At 40.2% G+C, this 21,647-nt stretch overlaps 1 protein-coding gene across 1 annotated transcript in view; it reads right to left on the bottom strand.

Moving 5' to 3' along the window:
* LOC132402229 (protein Smaug homolog 1-like) overlaps window positions 1-21,647 on the bottom strand; it is a 121,186-nt gene that overhangs the window by 40,972 nt on the left and 58,567 nt on the right. Inside the window, exons 3-4 of the mRNA XM_059984995.1 lie at window positions 12,676-12,942; window positions 670-779 (exon numbers count right to left, since the gene is read on the bottom strand). Coding sequence (XP_059840978.1) covers window positions 670-779; window positions 12,676-12,942 — 377 coding nt within the window. The remainder of the gene's footprint in view (window positions 1-669; window positions 780-12,675; window positions 12,943-21,647) is intronic.

Below are 21,647 nucleotides of genomic sequence, written 5' to 3'. Positions count from 1 at the left end.
GAGTCTAGGACCAGAGGCACAGCCTCAGAGTACAAGGATATCCCTGTAGAATGAGCTCAGGAGGAATTTCTTTAGCTAGAAGGTGGTGAATCTGTAGAATTCATTGCTACAGAAGATTGTGGCACAAAAGTCATTGGGTATATTTAAAGAGGAATTCGATAAATTCTGGATTAGTCAGGACTATGGGGAGAAGGCAGGAGATTAGGTTTGAGAGGGAAAATGGAGCTGCCATGATGGAATGGTGGAGCAGACCCAGTAAGCCAAATGGCTTAATTCTGCTGCAATGCCTTATGCTCAAATGCTTAGTAATGGAAATCCAGATATATATCGGTCTCTGGTATTCCTTTGGGTTCACTAGATGGGGGGAGAAGCTTGCTCTCCATATTGTGCTGCTCAGGTTTGCATATCTACAGATGACCCTGACTGGTGAAGGCCCAGTCAGTCCTTTGGGTTTGTGGGGTTATTGGGGTAGCATGGCTCAAAGGGCTGGAAGGGCCTACTCTGAGCTGTACCACTAAACAAATAGATACTAAATAAAAATAAAAATGTACATTTACCACAAGGTGTACACAGTATGGTTCATTAAAGTGTGAATAGTCAATAGACAAATTATTTTGATTACCCGATAAATAAAGGACAGACATTGAATTTTCACACTTATCCACAAACCTGAGATTCCAATTGGTGTTCAGTCAAGTTCATCATCTCTTCATACGTTAGCTGTGAGAAGAGCGACGCATATTTGTGTAGCCGAAGACTTTTCAACCAAGTGGGCACATCTGTGATAAAAATGAGAAACCAAAAAATCTCACTTCAGAACAGAAACAGAGGAAAAACTATCATTTGTTGACAGACCTGTTACAATAAATAATTCAATTGTATAATAGCAATTATAGTTACAGAGTAGATACTGAAGTTTAGTTATCCACCTAACCAGTCACATCTCGATTTAACTGTCAACACCATTCACTACATTCATAGCTAGAATCCATCCAAAAGTGTTTGAACACTATTACAACCCAACTGCTGCACACCTGAACAGAAATTTGAAGATCCATACTCCCAAGAAAGATTTCATAAGAGAAAAAAAACTCAAACATATTCTACAGACCTAACACAATTGATCTACAGAATCAACAAACAATGATGTTGCCAAGGCCACCGAATTTCGGCACAGAGGAATGACTGAATAGGTTGGATATTATGCTAAAACAGTGCACAACCAGTGTGGACAGCTTCACTCACCACAGCTCTGAACTGATCACTGAACACAACCTATGGACTCAATTTCAAGGACTCTACAAGTCATGTTCTCAGAATTGCTTATTTAATACTATTAAGCTCTTTTTGTATTTACAGTTTGTCTTCTTTTGCACATTGATTTGTTTGTTCAAAGTTCAAAGGAATTTTTATTATCAAAGTACAAATATCTCACCATATACAACCAAGATAATTTTTTGTGGGCATATTCAACAAATCTATAGTATAATAACCATAACAGAAACAATGAAAGACTGAACCAACTTGGATGTTTAACCAGAGTGTACAAGACAACAAACTGTGCAAACACAAAAAGAGGAATAATAATAAAAATAAATAAGCAATAAATATCAAGAACATGAGATGACGTGAGTCCACTGGTTGTGGAAACATTTCAATGACGGGACAAGTGAAGTTGAGTGAAGTTATCCCCTCTGGTTCAAGAGCCTGATGGTTGAGGGGTAGTAACTATTCCTGATCCTGGTGGTGGTGTGTCCAGAGTCCTGGGTGTAGTTTTTCCATTGACGCTACTGTACTTCTTTGTTCTATTGTAAATGCCTGCAAAAAAATTAATCTCAGGGTATTATTCGGTAACATGCAAGTATTTGAAAATAAATTTACTTTGAACTTTGAAGAGATTTACAGAGAAGTTATGGATCAATAACTTGAGAGTCAAGACTTTACAGCTCATTTTAGCAAACACGATCTTGGCTAAATCCAAAGAATGTAGTGGTCCCAAACTAATTGAGTTTGTCTAGTTGAAGCAGAAACCACCTTATGGTACCTGATGAGCTGTGACACACAAGGCTATAGATGAAAAGTTAAAGATTGGGGTCAGGCTAGATCTTAGATTAGCAAGCAGAGTCTAAGTGATCATTGTTCATGGACTGAGCAACAAGAGGCTTGACATGGAGCATGCAGTGCAAGTGATGACTACTTGAAGCAAGAAAAAGTCAGTGATTACTTCTGCTTTAGTGCAATTTTCCAGCAAAATCAAAGAACAGTAACAAAACCACAATTATCAACAGAACAGTTGAGCCCTTGTCATAGCTAGCATAAAAAAGTCTATATACTATGAAATACAAAGTAGATAACCATCACCAAGTGAAGCCCCATGAATGCATGCATTAAACCTCTTAGGACAGATTACTAACAAATTATACAAAAGGAGAAAACTAGCAGACATTGGATGATGCATTTTCCCTTTTCGAGTAGTTAATGATTACTAGATTATTGGTTCATTATTGTCACCTATACCAAGACTGCCTTGCATACTATTGAGATAGATCAAATCTTATCATACAGGAGTCTGATAACAGTGCGATAGAAGCTGTCCTTGAACTTGATGGCTTAATATTCAAATTTCATCCGATTTCTGAATGGACATTGAAACCACGAAAACTACCTCACCACTTTTTAAAAATATATACATATATTAAAAAAAATACATACACACATATATACTTACTATAATTCAGCTTTTTCTATAATTATCATATATTGCATTGTACTGCTGCCACAAAGTTAACAAAGTGATCAATCTTAGAACATAGGACGAAAGTAAACCAATACCAATATCAGACGGAGCAGAAATAATTATCAAATGATTGAACACTACTGAGCTTAAACTATACTGCATAAACACACAGAGAAAAAAAACTGGCCATCAAACATACGGACCACATACACCAACTACCACCGGCCAGACAGAGGCAACAACAGAATTCTGTCACCAGTCCAATACCAGCATGGAGAGTAAATGGAAAGTAAAGTTGCACAAAGAAGCCTTTAATCAGCTTTTACATTAAACATATGCCTCATACTTCGCAAAGCAAAATTACCACTGAAGTTTCAGAAGCTTTCTTGTTGTTAAAATATTATTTTGAACTTTGGAAAAAAAACCTTCACTGACTAAAAGTAATAAAGATTAAAAATCAACTTTACCTGTTGCACGTACATCAAAACCTACAGTTAAATGCACCAATTGCACTGATGTTCAACACAGTCTACTGATATGCTGGGGTCAGCCCACAAGTGTCATTATGCTTTCGACACCAACGGAGCATCCCTATAACTTACCAACCCTATCCTGTATGTCTTTGGAATGTGGGAGGAAACCGGAGCACTCGGAGGAAAACCACACGGTCATGGGGAGAATAAACAAACTCCTTATGGACAGAGGTGGGAACTGAACTTGATTGCTGGTGCTGTACAGCACTATGCTAGTTGTTATGCTACCATACTGCCCTAGTGCAAACACAGTAATGCATTTGGTTGTTTTCATAGAATAGCTGCAACTTGATGCTTTAGGAATGAAGGGGTGGGGTGAAACTGGGGAATGGAAGTGGAATGGGTTACATTTACAAGACATAGCAGAAAAATTAGACCATTTGGCTCCTCAAGTCTGCTCTGCTATTTCATCACGGCTGACTCATTTCCTTCTCAGCCCCAATCTCCTGCCTTCTCCCTGTATCCCTTGACTAATCAAGAATCTATCAACCTCTGCCTTAAATACACCCAATGACTTAGTACACAGTGCCCATGGCAACAAATTCCACAGATTCACCACTCTCTGGCTAAAGAAATTCCTCCTCATCTCTATTCTAAAAGAATGCCCCTCTATTCTGAGACTATGTCCTCTTGTCTTAGATTCCCCCACCATAGGAAACTTCCTCTACACATCCATTCTATTGAGGCCTTTCAGCATTTAATAGATTTCAGTGAGATTACCCCTCTTCTTCTGAATTCCAGGGGGTACAGGTCCAGAGCAAACAAACACTCCTCATATGACAAGCCTTTCAATTCTACAGCTGGGGCCATCTCCATTCAGATTCAATCCATTCATCTTGTAAGGAGCGTCACATAGAAATACTTACACTTTCAATCGAATAATTAGGTTTAGAGTAATCTTAACACCTAGTTTAATTCTGAGGTAGCATCAGTGTTAATATCAAACTGAATAGGCATGCATCATGTGGTGGGGGGGCTTATTTGCCTTGCACTGTGTCAGTCATTCATTGGCCGCTCTTTCCCATTGGTTGGCTTGTGCTCCATGGTACTGGGTTTAGGTTCTCTGCACCTCAGGAGGGTATAAGAATAGCACACATGGGAGACTTGGCCTCCCTTTCCTTTTGTCTTCAGAGCACTCATTTTCACACAAGGCAGTGATCAGTGCTGAAGAACCATTGGGAAAGGATGCTCCAGACTTGGAAGGTCCACTCACACATCTAGCTAAGTATCTGCTGAATGTTTAGGTTTGTAGTTTGTGTATCTTGGAGGAAACTGAGATGACTGGTCTAATCTCTTACTGTTTGTAACTAAATGATTGATGTGCTTATTTGTAATCAGTGTCTTCTGTCTCACACAAACCTGTGAAACTGCTTCCACCTTACATTTTGACACAGTAAAGTTCATGGATGCTGACAGGCACTAATTTCATAACACTAATCCCTAGATCACATTCCAGAGTAACACCACAATAGGAGTTTTTACGTCATGTCACGCGCATGCAGGGATCTAACAATTATGAATAACATTTTAACATGTTAAGGTTACCACTTTGGAACATACCTCAAAGCCTTTACACACATGCACGGATTCCAATTAATGGGGCTTTGGTTTATCAGGTCAGCCACTTATCTGGGGCAATTCTCAAAGAACCAATTGAGAAAATAGCTGGGGTTCCTGTCATTTATTTGGGACACTATGCTGCTTAAATGGGACAGGGGACTGCTGTCAAACTGCTTCCAATTAGAATCAGTTGTGTGCACTCATGCCGCTGTTAGACATTACGGAGTGAATAGTTTTTAAATCGCGCCAGCTGCGTGTGCTTTTGTTATGTTTTCCATTTGGGCCAATGAACAGCGATTTAAAAAAGCAATAATTTTTGATCATTTTGTTTTTTTAAAAAATTTATGCATGAGCAATGAAAGTAATTCATTATCTGACTAAAAATGAACAGAATCAGTGCAATCAAAAAAACACTGCATAAGTTCGTCCATTGTGAACTATTAAAGTTTTATAGAACTGCAACATTATTGGTAATATTCTAATTTGTTCTGTATTTCATTTAAATGCATAATTTGTTACACCGTAAAATGGTAGTTTATCTTTTATTTATACCTTTTAACTATTTTCACGAAGCTTTGGTTAATTGACTTCAGTGGTGCCCACTGCTCTACTCTCTCTAAATCCATGACTGTGCAGCTAAGTACAGCTCAAATTTGTTGACGACACAAGTCAAGTCATTGTTATTGTTATTGTCATTTTGACCATAACTGCTGGTACAGTACATAGTAAAAATGAGACAACGTTTTTTTCAGAGACAGGTTGTTGGCTCTGCACCAGTCTGTTAGCTGCTGCACCTCCCCTCTGTAAGCTGACTCATTGTTCTTGCTGATGAGACCCACCACGGTCATGTCATTGGCGAACTTGATGATGTGGTTGCAGCACAGTCATGGGTCAGCATAGTGAACAGCAGTGGACTGAGCATACAGCCCTGGGGAGCCCCTGTGCTCAGTGTGATGGGTGTTGAAGATGCAGCTCCCAATCTGGACTGACAGGTCTCCCAGTCAGTAAGTCTAGGATCCAGTTGCAGAGGGAGGTGTTCAGGCCCAGTAGGCTCAGCTTTCCAATCAGTTTCTGAAGAATGATTGTGTTGAATTCTGAACTGAAGTCTATGAACAGCATTCGAACTTACGTGTCTTTTTTGTCCAGGTGGGTTAGGGCAAGCGGAGGGTGATGGCAATGGCGTCGTCTGTTGAGCGGTTGGGACGGCACACAAACTGCAGGGGGTCCAGTGAGGGGGCCAGCAGGATCGTGATATGCCTCATGACGAGCCATGGTGCCATGAAGTGACGAAACACTTCATGATGTTGGATGTGAGTGCAACGGAACGGTAGTCATTTAGGCAGGACACTGAAGACTTCTTTGGCATGGGGATGATGGTGGTGGCCTTGAAGCACGTTGGAACGGTGGTGCTGCTCAGGGAGATGCTGAAGATGTCAGTGAGAACATCTGCTAGTTGGTCTGCACATTCTCTGAGCACTCTACCAGGGACGTTGTCTGGTCCAGCAGCCTTCCGCGGGTTGACCCTGCACAGGGTTCTTCTCACATTGACCACTATTGTTGGCTGAGATGGTGACGAGAGGGTATACAACAGCAAGATGTATCGACTAGTTGAGTGGTGTTGCAGCAACAACTTTGCATTCAATATCAGTAAGACCAAAGAACTAATTGTGGACTTTATATAAATGGTAAGACAAGGGAACACACATCAATTCTCTGGAGGAATCAAAAATGGAAATAGTGAGCAATTTCACGTTTTCGGGTCCGACATAAAGATGCATCTACAAAGAAGGCATGACAATGGCTATATTTCAGTATCACCAAAGATACTTGCAAATTTCCACAGATGTACCATATAAAGAGCATTCTAACAAGACCGTATGCATGGGGGTAGAGGGGCTACCACACAGGATCGAAATAAACTACAGATAGTTGTGAACTTAAAGTTAACTCCATCATAAGCACAAGCCTCCATAGTATTCAGGACATTTTCAAAGAGCAATGCTCAGAAAGGTGGTGTTCCTCATCATCCAGATCATGCCTTGTTCTCATTGTTACAGGGAGGAGGTACAGGAGTCTAAAGACACACACTCAATAAATCAGGAGCAGCTTCTTCCCCTCTGCCATCAGATTTCTTAATGGACAATGAACCCATGAACACTACCTCACCACTTTTTTATTTCTATTTTTGCATTACTTATTTGATATGCTTACTGTAATTCAGTTTTTATCCCTATTATTTGGTATTGCATTGTACTGTTGTCACAAAAACAACAAGTTTCACAGCATATGCCAGTGATATTAAACCTGATTCTGATACTGATTGGGACAGATGTTTAATTGGGCCAACATGTACTGGCCATGATATGTCCCAATTAACCAGAATGCACTGTATTTACATTTATATATACATACTTGTGCACACACACATTTATACACACACATTCAAATGCCAGACAAATGAACAACGATGAAGAAATATAAACAGAACCAATAAACTCTTCTCAGGCTTCCAGCTGGGTACAAGTATTGATTTTAACTGATGTTTTGATGATAAACTTTGCCATCTTCATCAGGGATGTTGCCCGGGCATGTCTAGTCTGGTGGTATTTATACCTGTCATTTGTCCCACCTGATTGGTTAGACCTAATCCAACCATTTCCACTGTTCCACCTTGTTTACAATTGAATTCCAGTTCTTACTAAGAGCGAGACCTTCATCTTTGTTAACATTCTTTTTCTCTAGCTTTATTTCAATAGCTTCCTTCATCAGGCAGCCCCAAAAACCATTGGTGCGGCACAGTAGTGTTGTGCCGAAGTTAATCCTATGGCCATTGTGAATGCAATGATTTCACCAGGTAACACAAACTGATACACTGTACTCCTTGATGTGGGTTTGATGAGGGCTGATGAAAAAACCAGGGAACCTAATGAGGAGGAACCAATCAGAAGGAACGGACCATGGGGGTATAAATCCCTGATGAAGATGGCAGAGTTAGTCAGTTAAAATTGACATCTGTAATTGGTTGGAAGCCTGAGACAAGCTTATTAGTCATATATGCCAGGAAAGCACAAGATCCTTTTTCATAAACTGAACTGTATATGTAAAATTTAACTGAGAACAGTTTATCAAGAAAAGTGTTACAAATATTGGAGGGAATCCTTCCATGTTACCTGTTACATTCCCAATACTTGGGCAGAATCCATAGTAAGAATGGGATTTGGAATTCACTTATTTGGGTGCACAGAAGGAGAATAAGAGCTGTCTTAAATAATGATTGCAAAATATTCTTCCCAGTCCTTAAAACAGAGAGGCCAGAGCACTAAAACAAAAAGGGCTACAGTGAAATAGAAAGGTAAAAAGAACATGGATAATAACTTTGCAATGTTTGTAAATACTGAGTTCTAAACAGACAAATTATATAAATTCTGATTATTACTACTATGGGGCGGCACAGTAGCGAAGTGGTTAGAACAATACTTTACAGTACACTGCTGTTTGTAAGGAGTTTGTACATTCTCACCATGACCGTGTGGGCTTCCTCCAGGTACTCCAGTTTGCTCCCACAGTCCAAAGACGTACCAGTTGGTCATTGTAAATTGTCTCATGATTAGGTTCTGATTAAATCAGAGGATTGCTGGGCAACATGGCTCAAAGGCAGAAAGGGCCTGTTCTGGCACTGTATCTCAAACAAAGTTCCCAAAGACTGAAAGGTGATGAATTTTGTTCTGATAGGAGGGGCAAGCTAGGAACAAGACAAGCCAAGTCAGCTTGACGTCAGCAGTGGGAAAGCTACTGGAGGGAGTTCTGAGGGACATGATCTACCAGCATTTGGTTACATGGAGACCGATTAGGAGGAGCCAGCATGGCTTTGGACATGGGAAGTCATCCTTAATGATTCTTTGAGTTTTGCTTTTGAAGAGGTGACCAAAATGGTAGAGAAAGGAAGGACAGTGTATGCTGTCTATTTGGACTTTGGCAAGACCTTTAACTAAGTGTCTGGAAGGTTAGATCGTATGGAATTGAGGGAGAGCTAATTATGTAGATTCAAAATTTGCTCGGAGGTAGGGAGCAGAGGGTGGTAGGCAAGGGTTGTTTTTCAGAATAGAGGCTAATGATTAGTGAAGTGGCATAGAGATTGGTGTTAGGACCCTTGTTGTTTGTTGTTTATATAAATGATTTGGACAAAAATGTATAAGACTAGCAGATAACAAGAAATTAAGAAAAGTGACAGTGAAGGGACATTGATCAGTTAGGGAAGAGAGCAGAGCGATAAATTAATTTCAAAACAGTTAAGTGTAAGGTGATGCACTTTGGATGGTCAAACCAGAACAGGACTCTTACCGTGAATAGAAGGTCACCAGACAATGTAATGGAACAGAGGGACCCAAGAGGACTAGTGTATAATTCATTCAAAGCAGCTTCAGATACAGTGGGTCACATTTTGCAACTCCAAAACATAAAACTAATTGGAAGAAAAACAAGGGGAGATGGGATAACTTGTACGTTTTCTTTTTCGGGTTTAAGCAAGGCATGTGCCAATGACATGGCTGTGTAATGATGCACGCCATTCACATACTTTGTAGATATAACCATACTGAATTATATATCCAGAGAGTGCTTAACTATACATCAAATTTACATTACTGAAATATTAAATACACAACACACTTCCATGCTTAGCTATGTACACCAACTCAACACAGAATGAATCTCAGCATATATTTTATGTATAAATATATATAGACAACCACAATTTGGTAAATTTTAAATTGCACCATTCAGGCCTAAAGATTTAATCACTGTGAAGGATTTCTTACTCTTGTTGGACAAGGCCTTTCCTGGCAATGGTGGTCACTCTGTTTGGCAGGTGAGACTTATGGCAGTGAAACAATCTCAGATTCTAGAGTCTCCTCATTGGTGGTTGTAGGTGTTGACTCCAAGACTGCAGGAAGTGGTTCTGACAGCTCTGAGCACCTTTCTTCTCCTTTAGACCGACTTTGATCCTTGCTTCTCTCACGGTCCTGGATTCTTGATCACTTTCTCATGTGTGTTCCCTTTCCTTATCCTTGGTTCTCTCATGATTCCTATTACAGGTCTTGCTCGTGGTCTCGATTCCACTCAAGTTCTCATTCCAGCTGTTTTTCTTTCTCAGGTTCCTTCCCTCTTTCACACCTTTCTCTTTCTTGATCGTGATCTTTCCATTGCTTTTCTCTTTTTCAACGTCTTGTTTTTCTTTTTCTTACCTTCTGTTTTTTTCTTCTGGTTTCTTGTATCTCTGAACTTGCTAATTAGGAAATTAGATCTCATTTATTCCAATTCATTTCCATAGTGTCATCCTCCTTTCTTTCCCCTTTTCTTCTTTCTACAATGTGCATCTTGATCTTAATTCACTGGAGTACTTTCTTATTAATCTCTCTATTGCTCCCGTTGACACAGCACGTAATGATGACGATGACTGCTCCCTTTCCAATCTTATCTCTCCTTTCGGTTTCCTCATCCATAAAATTGGGTGGCATGGTAGAGAAATGGTTACCACAACACTTTACAGTACCAGAGTCTCGGGTTCAATTTCACGCATCTTTGATGGAAAGGTGCATTCAAAGGGCTACACCACTGTTCAATGTTATGTTCTTAGTGTAAGGTTGTTCATGAGATGTTCTCAATAAGATCCAGAATTTGCAGACTTATGGGACTTGCCCTGACTTTGGGAAAAGCAAAAGCTCCCCACAAAGATCTAGTCATCTCTACAGAAAGAACTTTAATTTCTAACTCTTGCAGCTGTCAGATATTAGTTCCAGGACATTCCAGGCAGCAAACAGCCGTGATATTAACAAGCTGACTGAACAATGAAACCGGTTTCAACACCACATTTGAAAGCACCTGTTTTTAAAATCTTTTGCATTTTGACATATATATTGAAGATATTTACTGTAGTTCTGCAAGGCCCAGATATTTTGGTGACTAGCTATTATGGCTTGGTATACCACTAAAAATTCAGACCTCAGAGCTTTATATGGACAATGTTATTGCTGGGGCTCAGATAAAACCGAGAAACAAACAAGTTAGCATTTGGATTACAGCAAGTAGCTCAAACTTCCACATTAAACCACACATCCATGGAAGCCCAAGTTTTGGTTCAGACAGTGACAATGGAAAAAATGAGTGTATTTTCATCATGCAAATAATAATTTGTGCAAATTCTTGGCAATTGCGCCCTTCTAAGATCAAATGAAATCCTACATAAAGCTCTGGCAGGAGGGTGAACGTGTACCAGTCTACCTTGGGGGATGGTGGTGGTGGAGAGAATCGGCAGCTTTAATTCCAGAGTGCTAACACATCAAAGGACCTGTCCTGCACCCAACACAGAGATGCAATCACAAGGAAGGTATGCCAGCAGCTTCACTTTTATATATCGAGGTTTGCCTTGTTACCAAACACTAACACTTTTCTGAGATGTACTGATGAAAGTACCGATTACCAGAAGTCTGGTATGGCAATTCAAATGCACAAAGCTGAAGACAGCACAATACATCACAGGCGTGTCCCTCGCCATCACTGATACTATCTATAGGAGGTGCTGCCTTAAGAGAGCAACATCCAAACTGTGAGAAAGACTGCAGATGCTGTAAATCCAAAGCAACACGCAGAATGCTGGTGGAACTCAGCAGGTCCCTTCTAGGTCTTGACCCAAAATGTCAACTGTTAGCTCTTTTCCATTGATGCTGCCTGAACTGCTGAGTTACTTTGAACACCCAAAACTACCCACCATCTTCTTGCAACTACCACCAGGCAGGAGGAACCGAAGCCTGAAGTCCAACACCACAAGATTTGAAGAACAGCTACTTCCCTTCAACAATCTGGTTCTTGAACAACTGCCACAACCCTACTCATTACAGTTCACCATTTTGCACTCAAATGGACTTCCAATTGTTCCAATTGTATTGTTTCTTGTAAAAGATGTGTACAATGTCTAGTTTGGCTTTCTTGTGTTAATGGCACTATGTACCTGTGATGCTGTTGCATGTTAAAATTTAAAACCAAGTTTTCCCACACATGTACTTATGCATAGGACAATAAACTCTACTTTGACTTTATTTGACCTCCACAACATCTATCACAAGCTGGACTTCCTGGTGGCCAAACATTTTAACTCTGATTCCCATTCCCGTTCTGACGTGTCGGTCCATGTGCCGCAATGAGGCTACTCTCAAGGTGGCAGGGTGTAGGAGCAAAACCTTTTATTCCATCTGGGTAGCCTCCAACCTGATGATGTGAATATTGATTTCTCTTTCCGGTAAACAAATTTCCCCTTTCCCCCCCACCCCCGCATCCCACACTTCTCACCTGCCTATTTCTTCCCGGAATCCCCTCCTCCTTCCATTTCTCCTATCACCCCATCTCCTCTCCTTTCAGATTCTTTCTTTCCCACCCACCTAGCTTCACCTATCAGATATCTTCCTTCCCCTCCCTCCATCATTCTATTCTGGCATCTTCCCCGTTCCTTCTCAGTCCTGAAAATGGGTCTGGACCTGAAACATTGACTGTTTATTCTTTTCCATAGATGCTGCCTGACCTGCTGTGTTCCTCCAGTATTTTGCATGTGACTTTATATCAGATTTAAATAATACATCTTGTAATCGTTCCCTTTATGTGGCCATAGCATGTTCTCTACTGGTTCCCCCAAAAAAAGGTAACAAGCAGAAACAACCACTAACTGTCAGATTTTAAACTAGTTTTAACTCTGGATGACACTTTATGATAACACCCACAAGCCTGGATGGAAAAGTCATCTACCTGCTGTGGCAGCCAACTTTCTAGTGCAGATTTTACTCTATTTCATCTTACCTTTCATTCCACTCCCCTCCTCCTGAAACGTGTTGCGACTTGACCCCTGCTCCTCTGTCTGCTCACTGCCACCACTTCCGGAGGAGGCAATGCTGCTCTGTGGGGACAGTGGCGCGTGGTCCGATGGGGCGTAGACCGCTCGGGTGCGCAGATCATCTGGAGACATCCACTCGCTGACCACCGACTGGTTTGTCATATTGATGGGCGGTGTGAGAGAGACCGAGCGCTTCAGAGGGCTGTGGTTGGTTTGAGTTTGGCCTTGGAGAACTGAAATTTAAAAATAATATATTAATTTGTAAGTGAAGAAACCTATTCCCTTATGGAATGAGAAAAGTGGAAAAGATGGTTTAGCTATTGCTAGACAACAAAAATTTTGCTTCGTGAATACTTTTGAGCGTATCTTATGGATTTCCCTATCACGCACTATTTTTAAAAAATTGACAATATTTGTTATTTCAATTCATAATTCAAGTCAGAGTAACTGATACCAAGAATAAGAAAGGCATTTTTGTTGATCCACAAATCAAAATTGACAAGCAATTCAAAGAATTTCTAACGAGACCGGAAAAAATCATACGGAAGACATTCAAGGATGTTGCTGAAAAATTTCTTGGCAACCACAAGGCACCAAACTACATGCAGCTGGTTGACAACATGCTTCAAGCATACTAAACCACAAGTGCAACATGTCACTAAAGATTCATTTTCTGCATTCCCATTTAGACTTCTTCCCTGCAAATCTTGACACTGTCAGTGACGAGCATGGTGGAAGGTTTCACCAGGACATTGTGGTCATGGAGAAACGGTATCAGGGCAACTGGAATCCATCAATACTGGCTGATTATTGTTGGACACTTAAGTGCGAAGCCTTGGACACTGAGTACAAATGAAAATCACCAATGAAACATCTTTAGCTTAGTTTCACCAGTACAGTTATGAAATTAAACATGGATGCTGTTTTCCTACGACAACGTCTCATGTAGATGTGCTCAATGGTTGGGAGGGCTTTACCTGTGATGGAGCTGGGACAAATCCATCATCTTTTGCAGGGTTTTCTGTTCAAAAATATTGGTGTTTCCATACCTCGCTGTGTCCATCATCGTTGTGTATAGTTAGAGAGAAAATTGAAAGGCTGAAACACTCTATATGAACTACTTCAGCTGGGAAATGAATGGTATAGGGGTCTCTGCTCCTTCTATTTATAGGTAGAAGTAAATACCTAGCTCCTATTAGGAGACAAGTTTGTGCTAAGAATTATACATTCCTATCCCATAATCATCTGTACAATGTTCTTCAAACATTCTGCCTCAGCCAAGCAATCTCTATTTGGGCTGCTGTTCTTCATGTCTGCAAATTTTGTGGCGATTTGCACTGGGATACTATGGTGATCTAAATATCGAGGGTTTGGACCTACTTAGACTGCTCCGGGAATTTGGATCCAAGGATTCAATTTGATTCTGAATGCTGCTGTTGTTGTTCCTCAATACAGTTTACATGATTTCTGTGTTTCTCCCCCTCTTTCTCTGAGGGGGTTGGTCTTAATTTTTTTTAATTTGGGCTCTTTCTGGTTCCTTGCTTTGTGACTGCCTGTAAGCAAACAAATCTCAAGGTTGTATAATTTAAACATTCTTTGATAATAAAAACACTTTGAAAGTTGTGCAGAGTGGAATCAAAAATGAGAATTTGCCAAGAAATTGGTTCTGAAATTTGAGATACTCAAATTATGACAAAATTATGAAAACTTTACAACACTATGCAAATTTTGATTTCATGATTTAAGTCATGTAGAATTATCATCCCCAAGACTACAAACATTCCAGAGAGAGCAAACTGACAATGTTTACTTGCAAAAACACCCACCATTACCTCAGTTGCATAAAACTCACTCCTTCCTTCCAACACTTCCAGCTGGATATTTCAATGGATGTTCTTAATCCAATGTTAGATCATTTTCTGCATTTTATGTGGCAGAGTCTACAAATTCTTTAGAAAAAAAATTGTGCAAAGATTAATGAATAACTCATTATGAGCAAGAGCTCTGGATGGTCAAGCAATGCCAAAATTAAACTGGCTGATCATCGTACCATACCTTTGATATAAAAATGAGTGGGCCATTAAAGGATTGGGAAGATTTTAAAAACCAAATGAAAGCAACTAAAAAAAGCTATAAGGGGAGAAAAGATGAAACATGAAGGTTAGCTAGCCAATAATATGAAACAGGATACCAAAAGTTTTCCGAAGTATATAAAGAGTAGAAGAGAGTGAATATTGGACCACTGGAAAATGACACGAGAGCTGGTATGAGGGGACAAAAATGGCAGATTAACTAAATAAGTATTGTGTGTCAGTTTTCACTGTGGAGGATACAAGCAGTACCCATCAAACCCATGATGTCCACACCAAATACAATGTTGAATTGAACTAGTTTGGGCTGTACATGATCCATATCAAATTTCAAGATGGTTAAATGTCATTTCCAGTAGACAAATGTAAAGGAGAGCAAAATAATTGTTACTCCTGATCTGATCCAATACAGCACAAAAAAAACACAAAAAGACAAAGAACGCAATAATAAGAAAACATAAATAAGATAGCTTCCAGATACAGTGGCATGCAAAAGTTTGGGCATCCCTGGTCAAAATCTCTGTTACTGTGAATAGCTAAGCAAGTAAAAGATGACCTGATTTCCAAAAGGCATAAAGTTAACTATGACACATTTCTTTAATATTTTAAGCAAGATTACTTTCTTATTTCTATCTTTTACAGTTTCAAAATAACAAAAAAGGAAAAGGGCCTAAGGCAAAAGTTTGGGCACCCTGCATGGTCAGTACTTAGTAACACCCCCTTTGTCAAGTATCACAGCTTGTAAACGCTTTCTGCAGCCAGCTATGAGTCTTTCAATTCTTGTTTGGGGGATTTTTGCCCATTCTTCCTTGCAAGAAGTTTCTAGTTCTGTGAGATTCTTGGGCTGTCTTGCATGCACTGCTCTTTTGAGGTTTATCGATAGATTTTCGATGATGTTTAGGTCGGGAGTCTGTGAGGGCCATGGCAAAGCCTTCAGCTTGTGCCTGTTGAGGTAGTCCATTGTGGATTTTGAGGTATGTTTAGGATCATTATCTTGTTGTGTAAGCCATCTTCTTTTCATCTCCAGCTTTTTTTTTTACAGACAGTGTGATGTTTGCTTTCAAATTTGCTGGTATTTAATTGAGTTCAGTCTTCCCTCTACCAGTGAAATGTTCCCCATTCCACTGGCTGCAACACAGCCCAAAGCATGATCGATCCACCCCCCATGCTTAACAGTTGGAAAGGTGTTCTTTTCATGAAATTTTGCACCCTTTTTTCTCCAAACATACCTTTGCTCATTGTGGCCAAAATGTTCTATTTTAGTTTCTTCAGTCCACATGACTTATTTCCAAAATGCATCAGGCTTGTTTAGATGTTCCTTTGCAAACTTCTGACACTGAACTTTGTGGTGAGGACGCAGGAAAGGTTTTCTTCTGATGACGCTTCCATAAAGGTCATATTAGTGCAAGTGTCACTACACAGTAGAACAGTGCACCACCACTCCAGCGTCTGCTAAATCTTCCTGAAGGTTTTTTGCAGTCAAACAGGGGTTTTGAATTGCCTTTCTAGCCATCCTATGAGCAGTTCTCTCAGAAAGTTTTCTTGGTCTTCCAGACCTCAACTTGACCTCCACCGTTCCTGTTAACTGCCATTTCTTAATTACATTACAAAATGAGGAAACGGCTACCTGAAAACACTTTGCTATCTTCTTACAGCCTTCTTCTGCTTTGTGGGCATCATTTATTTTAATATTCAGAGTGCTAGGCAGCTGCTTAGAGGAGCCCATGACTGCTGATTGTTAGGACAAGGTTTGAGGAGTTAGGGTATTTATGAATTTTGCATTACCTGGCCTTAGCCCTAACAAGCTAATTAAGGACTGAGACCTTGGTAAAAGTTATCTGACAGCTCAGATCTCTTGGGGTGCCCAAACTTTTGCTTGAAGCTCTTTTCCTTTTTTCCCCCACTCTAAAATTGTACAAAACAAAAATAATACACTAATCTTGCTTAAAATGTTGAAAAGAATGTTTCATCTTTAACTTTGACTTCTGGAGATCAGTTCATCTTCTACTCACTTAACTATTCACAGTAACAGAAATTTTGACTGGGGTGCCCAAACTTTTGCATGCCACTGTATAGATTGACTGCTTGTTCATAAAGTGATGCTAGGTACAGGAGTGTCTGTACATAAGGTAACTTGACAAGAAATTATGATGTTGTGGATGTTGGGGATGTGGAGGGGTGAGTTAGTGAGTGGAGGTGTCAATCAAACTTACTGCTTAGGGAATGTAACTGTTTATGAGCCTGGTGCTGGTTGCTATATAGCCTCCTCCCTGTTGGGAGTGGAACAAACGGTCCATGAGCAGGGTGAATGGGATCTTTCATGATGTTACAGGCCCTTTTCCGTATATACTGTACGTCCTTGATGGCAGGTAAGCTGCATGTCCCTCCATATTCATGTGTCTAACAGCCTACTGAATGCCCCTATTGCTTCTGCTTCAACTGTTACCCTTAGCTGCTTGCCTCAGGCATCTACTTCTATAGTAAATTAAACTTGCCCCACACATCTCTACACTTACGCAAGTACTAAACATTCCTACCCTTGGAAACACACTGCACTCCACCCATGCTTCCCAAGTTTATAGAATTATATTAGGTCACCACACAACCTCGTCTGTGCCAGAGAAAACAACCCAAGTTTATCTAATTTTTTGTTGTAGCTTATGCACTCCAATCTAGGTTGCATCCTGAGAAACCTATTCTGCAAACTTTCCAAAATTTCCACATCCTTCCTGTAATGGGGTGTCCTGAACTGCACACGTTTCTCCCAGCGTGGCCTGAACAAACTTTCATACAGATGCAACATTACTCCTCTTGCTACCAATGAAGGCAATCACGCTCTGTGCCTTTTATTTAAAAAAAATCTTGATCTACTTGTGTGGCCACTTTCAGTGAGCTATGGACTTGGATTGATAACTCAGTAGAGGTGATCTTATATGTCTACATTATACACTCAGCAGTCACTACACTAGCTACCTCTTGTACCTAATAAAATGTTCACTAAGTGTACATTTGTGATCTTCTGCTGTGTACCCACTTCGAGATTCAGTGTGTTGCATGTTCAGAGATGCTCTTCTGCACACCACGCACAACTATACATGACACGAGGTTATTTGAGTTACTGTCACCTTCCTGTCGGCTTTAATCAGTCTGGCCATTCTCCTCTGACCTCTCTCATTAACAAGATATTTTTTGCCATAGAACTGCCACTCACTGGATAATTTTTTCGTTTTTGAAGAGTTTCACACCATTCTCTGTAAACTCTAGACCAGGGGATGCTAATCTGGAGTTCACAGACCACTCGGTTACTGATACAGCACCATAGCCTAAAAAAAAGGTTGTGAACTCTTGCTCTTGAGACTGTTGTGTATGAAAATCCCAGGAGATCAGTTTAGAGATACTCAAATGATGCCATCTGGCAAGAACAATCATTCCATTGTCTAAGTCACTTAGATCACATTCCCCTGTTTGGTCTGAACAACAGAACCTCTTGACCAAGTCTGCATGCTTTTATGCATTGAACTGCTGCCACACGAATGGCTGATTAGATATTTGCTTTAACAAGCAGGTGTACCTAATAAAGTGACCACTGAATGTAATTGAACAACTATTAGCCAAGCTGCTGGGAGGCACAAACCACGTAGTGCTCCAGAGACTGTGGGTGTATTATTTCAGAGCTATTCTCACTCCAGATTCAACTAGAAGAACAAATGTTTACAGCATCTGGGGTGCAGAAGGTTGTAAACTCAGTCAGTTCCACCATGGGCATGAGCTTCCCCAGCATCAGCGACAGCTTCAAAAGATGATTATCTCAAAAAGGCAGAATTCATCATTAAGGGCCCCCATTACTCAGGACTTGGCCTGTTCTCACTGCTACCATCAGGGAGGAGGTACAGGAGCCTGAAGACACACACTCAATGATTCAGGAACGGCTTCTTCCCCTCTGCCATCCAGATTTCTGAATGGCCATTGAACCCACGAACACTACCAGAGTATTTTCTCTCTCTTTTTTTGCTTTATTCACCTATTTAATATTTTATGTATATTTATTGTAATTTATAGATTTTTTAATTATTATCCATCAGAATGTACTGCTGCCACAATATAACAAACTTCATGACATATGTCAGCACTATTAAACCTGATTGATTCCCTCAAAATGTTTATAAATTTCAAAGTTCATAGTAAATTTTATGATCAGAGTACATATAATGTCACCATACAAGCCTGAGATTGTATTTTGTCTCAAAACCTCCTTATGCAATTGGATCCTGGATTGAAGTTATGATCACAAGATGATCTGTACATGGTACCTTGGTTTTGCCCTCATATACAACTGCCATGAAACACTGTCACCAAAGCAGATGATGAATAAGATTCACCTTGTAATATTTTCAGTTGATTAATGTGCTGGAGGGCCCAAAAACTCGAGATGAAACATTCACCACTTTTGCTTCACACAGCTACCACAAAACCAGGGTATTTCTAGCATTTTGCTTTTATCCCAGAATTCCAGTATTTGCAGCAGGTTGCATCTGGAGGTTTCCTACTTGGAGGGCAGGAGTTCAGCACAGTCCATCCTGTGCCTTGTTTCAAATGGTGCGTTGGGCCCAACATTTTCCAGAATAAGCTGCTGGCTATGCCTGACAACTGATTAGTTCAGGGACTGAGTTCCTGCTCTCTTCTTGCTGCTGCCATCAGGAAGAGGCACAAGAGCCTCCAGACTCTCACCAGGCTCAAGAACAGTTACTATCCCTCAACTATCAGACTCTTGAACCAAATAGGATAACTTCACTCAACTTCACATTTCCCATCATTGAAATGTTCCCACGACCTATGGTCTCACTTTCAAAGTCACTTCATCTCATAATCTCGATATTTATTGCTTATTTATTTATTATTATTTCTTTCTTTTGTATTTGTACAGTTTATTGTCTTCTACACTCTTGCTGAACACCCTAGTTGGGCTGTCTTTCATTGATTCTGTTACGGTTTTTACGTTTTAGATAGAGTCATAGAAAAGTACAGCACAGAAACTGGCCTTTCAGCCTATCCAGTTTGTGACAAACCATTTGAAACTGACTATTCCTATCGACCTGCACTGGGACCATAGCCCTTCATATCTACCATCCACGTACCCATCCAAACTTCTCTTAAATATTAAATTCGAGCTTGCATACATAGCTCATGAAGGAACTTGTACCACACTCTCACAAATACCTTTTATGAAATATCCTCTCAATTTTCTATGTTCCAAGGAAAAACGCCCTAACCTATTCAATCTTCCCTTGTAACTCAAGTCTTCCAGACCTGGCAACATCCTTGTAAATTTTCTCTATACTCTTTCAATCTTATTTATACCTTTCCTGTAGGTAGGTGAACAAAACTGCACACAATTCTCCAGATTAGGCCTCACCAATGTCTCATAAAACTTCAACACAACATCTCATCTCTTGTACTAAGTACTTAAATTATGAAGGCCAATGTGCCAAAAGCTTTCTTTATGACCCTATCTACCTGTGACACCACTTTCAATGAATTATGGACCTATATTCCCTGATCCCTTTGTTCTATCACACTCCTCTGTACATTACCATTCATTGAGTAAGACCTATACCTCGCACTTGTCTGCATTAAATTCTATCTGCTATATTTCAGCCCATTTTCCCAGCTGGTCCAGATCCCGCTGCAAGCCATGACGGCCTTCCTTACCATCCACTACATCATCAATCTTCATGTCATTGGCAAATTTGCAGATTCAATTAACCACATTATCATTTGAATCATTGATATAGATGATTTCCAGATGTCTTGTTCTGTCCCAATGTCAATCTTTTTCAATTTATTTTCAAGACTGAACAATTGTGCAGGAATACAGAAAAATAAACAATAGCAAATAATGGCATTGGCAATAAAAGAAAAGGAGCTTGTCCAGTCACTGCAGGGAAACTAGATGTTTTAAAAAGGTATCACGTACCATCTTAGGTCTTGCATTCAGCCAAGAGAGTAAGACCTAATCTTTATCGAGGGATCAGAAGCGGAAGGAGTGATCAATTTCAAGTTCCTGGGTATCAATATCTCTGAGGACTTAACCTGGCTGCAATATATTGATGCAACTATAAAGGCAGCAAAACAGAGGCTACATTTCATTAGGAAATGGAGATTTGGTTTGTCAACAAAAACCCTGAAATTTCTACAGATGTACTGTGGAGAGCATTCTGACACACTGCATCACCATCTGGTAAGGGGGGGGGGGGGTGGAGGCGGAGTTGGCAGAGGCTTTTTTCACCGAGGTTGGGTGGGACTACAACCAGAGGTTAAGGATGAAAGGTGATAAGTTTAAAGGGAATATGCAGGGAAACTAGAAACTTCACTCAGAGGGTGGTGAGAGTGTGGTATGAATGCCTTCACAAGCTATGTATGCATGCTTATATTTAATATTTAGGATACTAGACACGATCAAAGTAAGTTGCAGAAAATTGTAAAATTAGTCAGCTTCATCATGGGTACTAGCCTCCACAATATCCAGGACATCTTCAAGAAGCAGTGCCTTAGGATGGCAGCATCCGTCATTAAGAACTCCCACCAACCAGGACATGCCCTCTTCTCACTGTTACCATCAGGGAAGTACAGAAGCCTGCAGACACACAGTCAGCAATTCACAAACAGTCTCTTCCCCTCTCGATTTCCGAATGACCACTGAACCCATGAACATGACCTCACTACTTTCTTTCTGCATTACTTATTTAACTATTTAATAGAAATACATACTGTAATTTCTATATTTTTCATGTATTGCAATATGTTGCTGCCTCAAAGTCAACAAATTACAAGATATATGCTGGTGATAT

The sequence above is a fragment of the Hypanus sabinus genome, chromosome 11 (assembly GCF_030144855.1).
Source record: "Hypanus sabinus isolate sHypSab1 chromosome 11, sHypSab1.hap1, whole genome shotgun sequence".
Classification (NCBI taxonomy): Eukaryota; Metazoa; Chordata; class Chondrichthyes; order Myliobatiformes; family Dasyatidae; genus Hypanus; species Hypanus sabinus.
The sequence above is the reverse complement of the archived record's forward strand: the minus strand, read 5'-3'. Positions and strand labels throughout refer to the sequence as shown.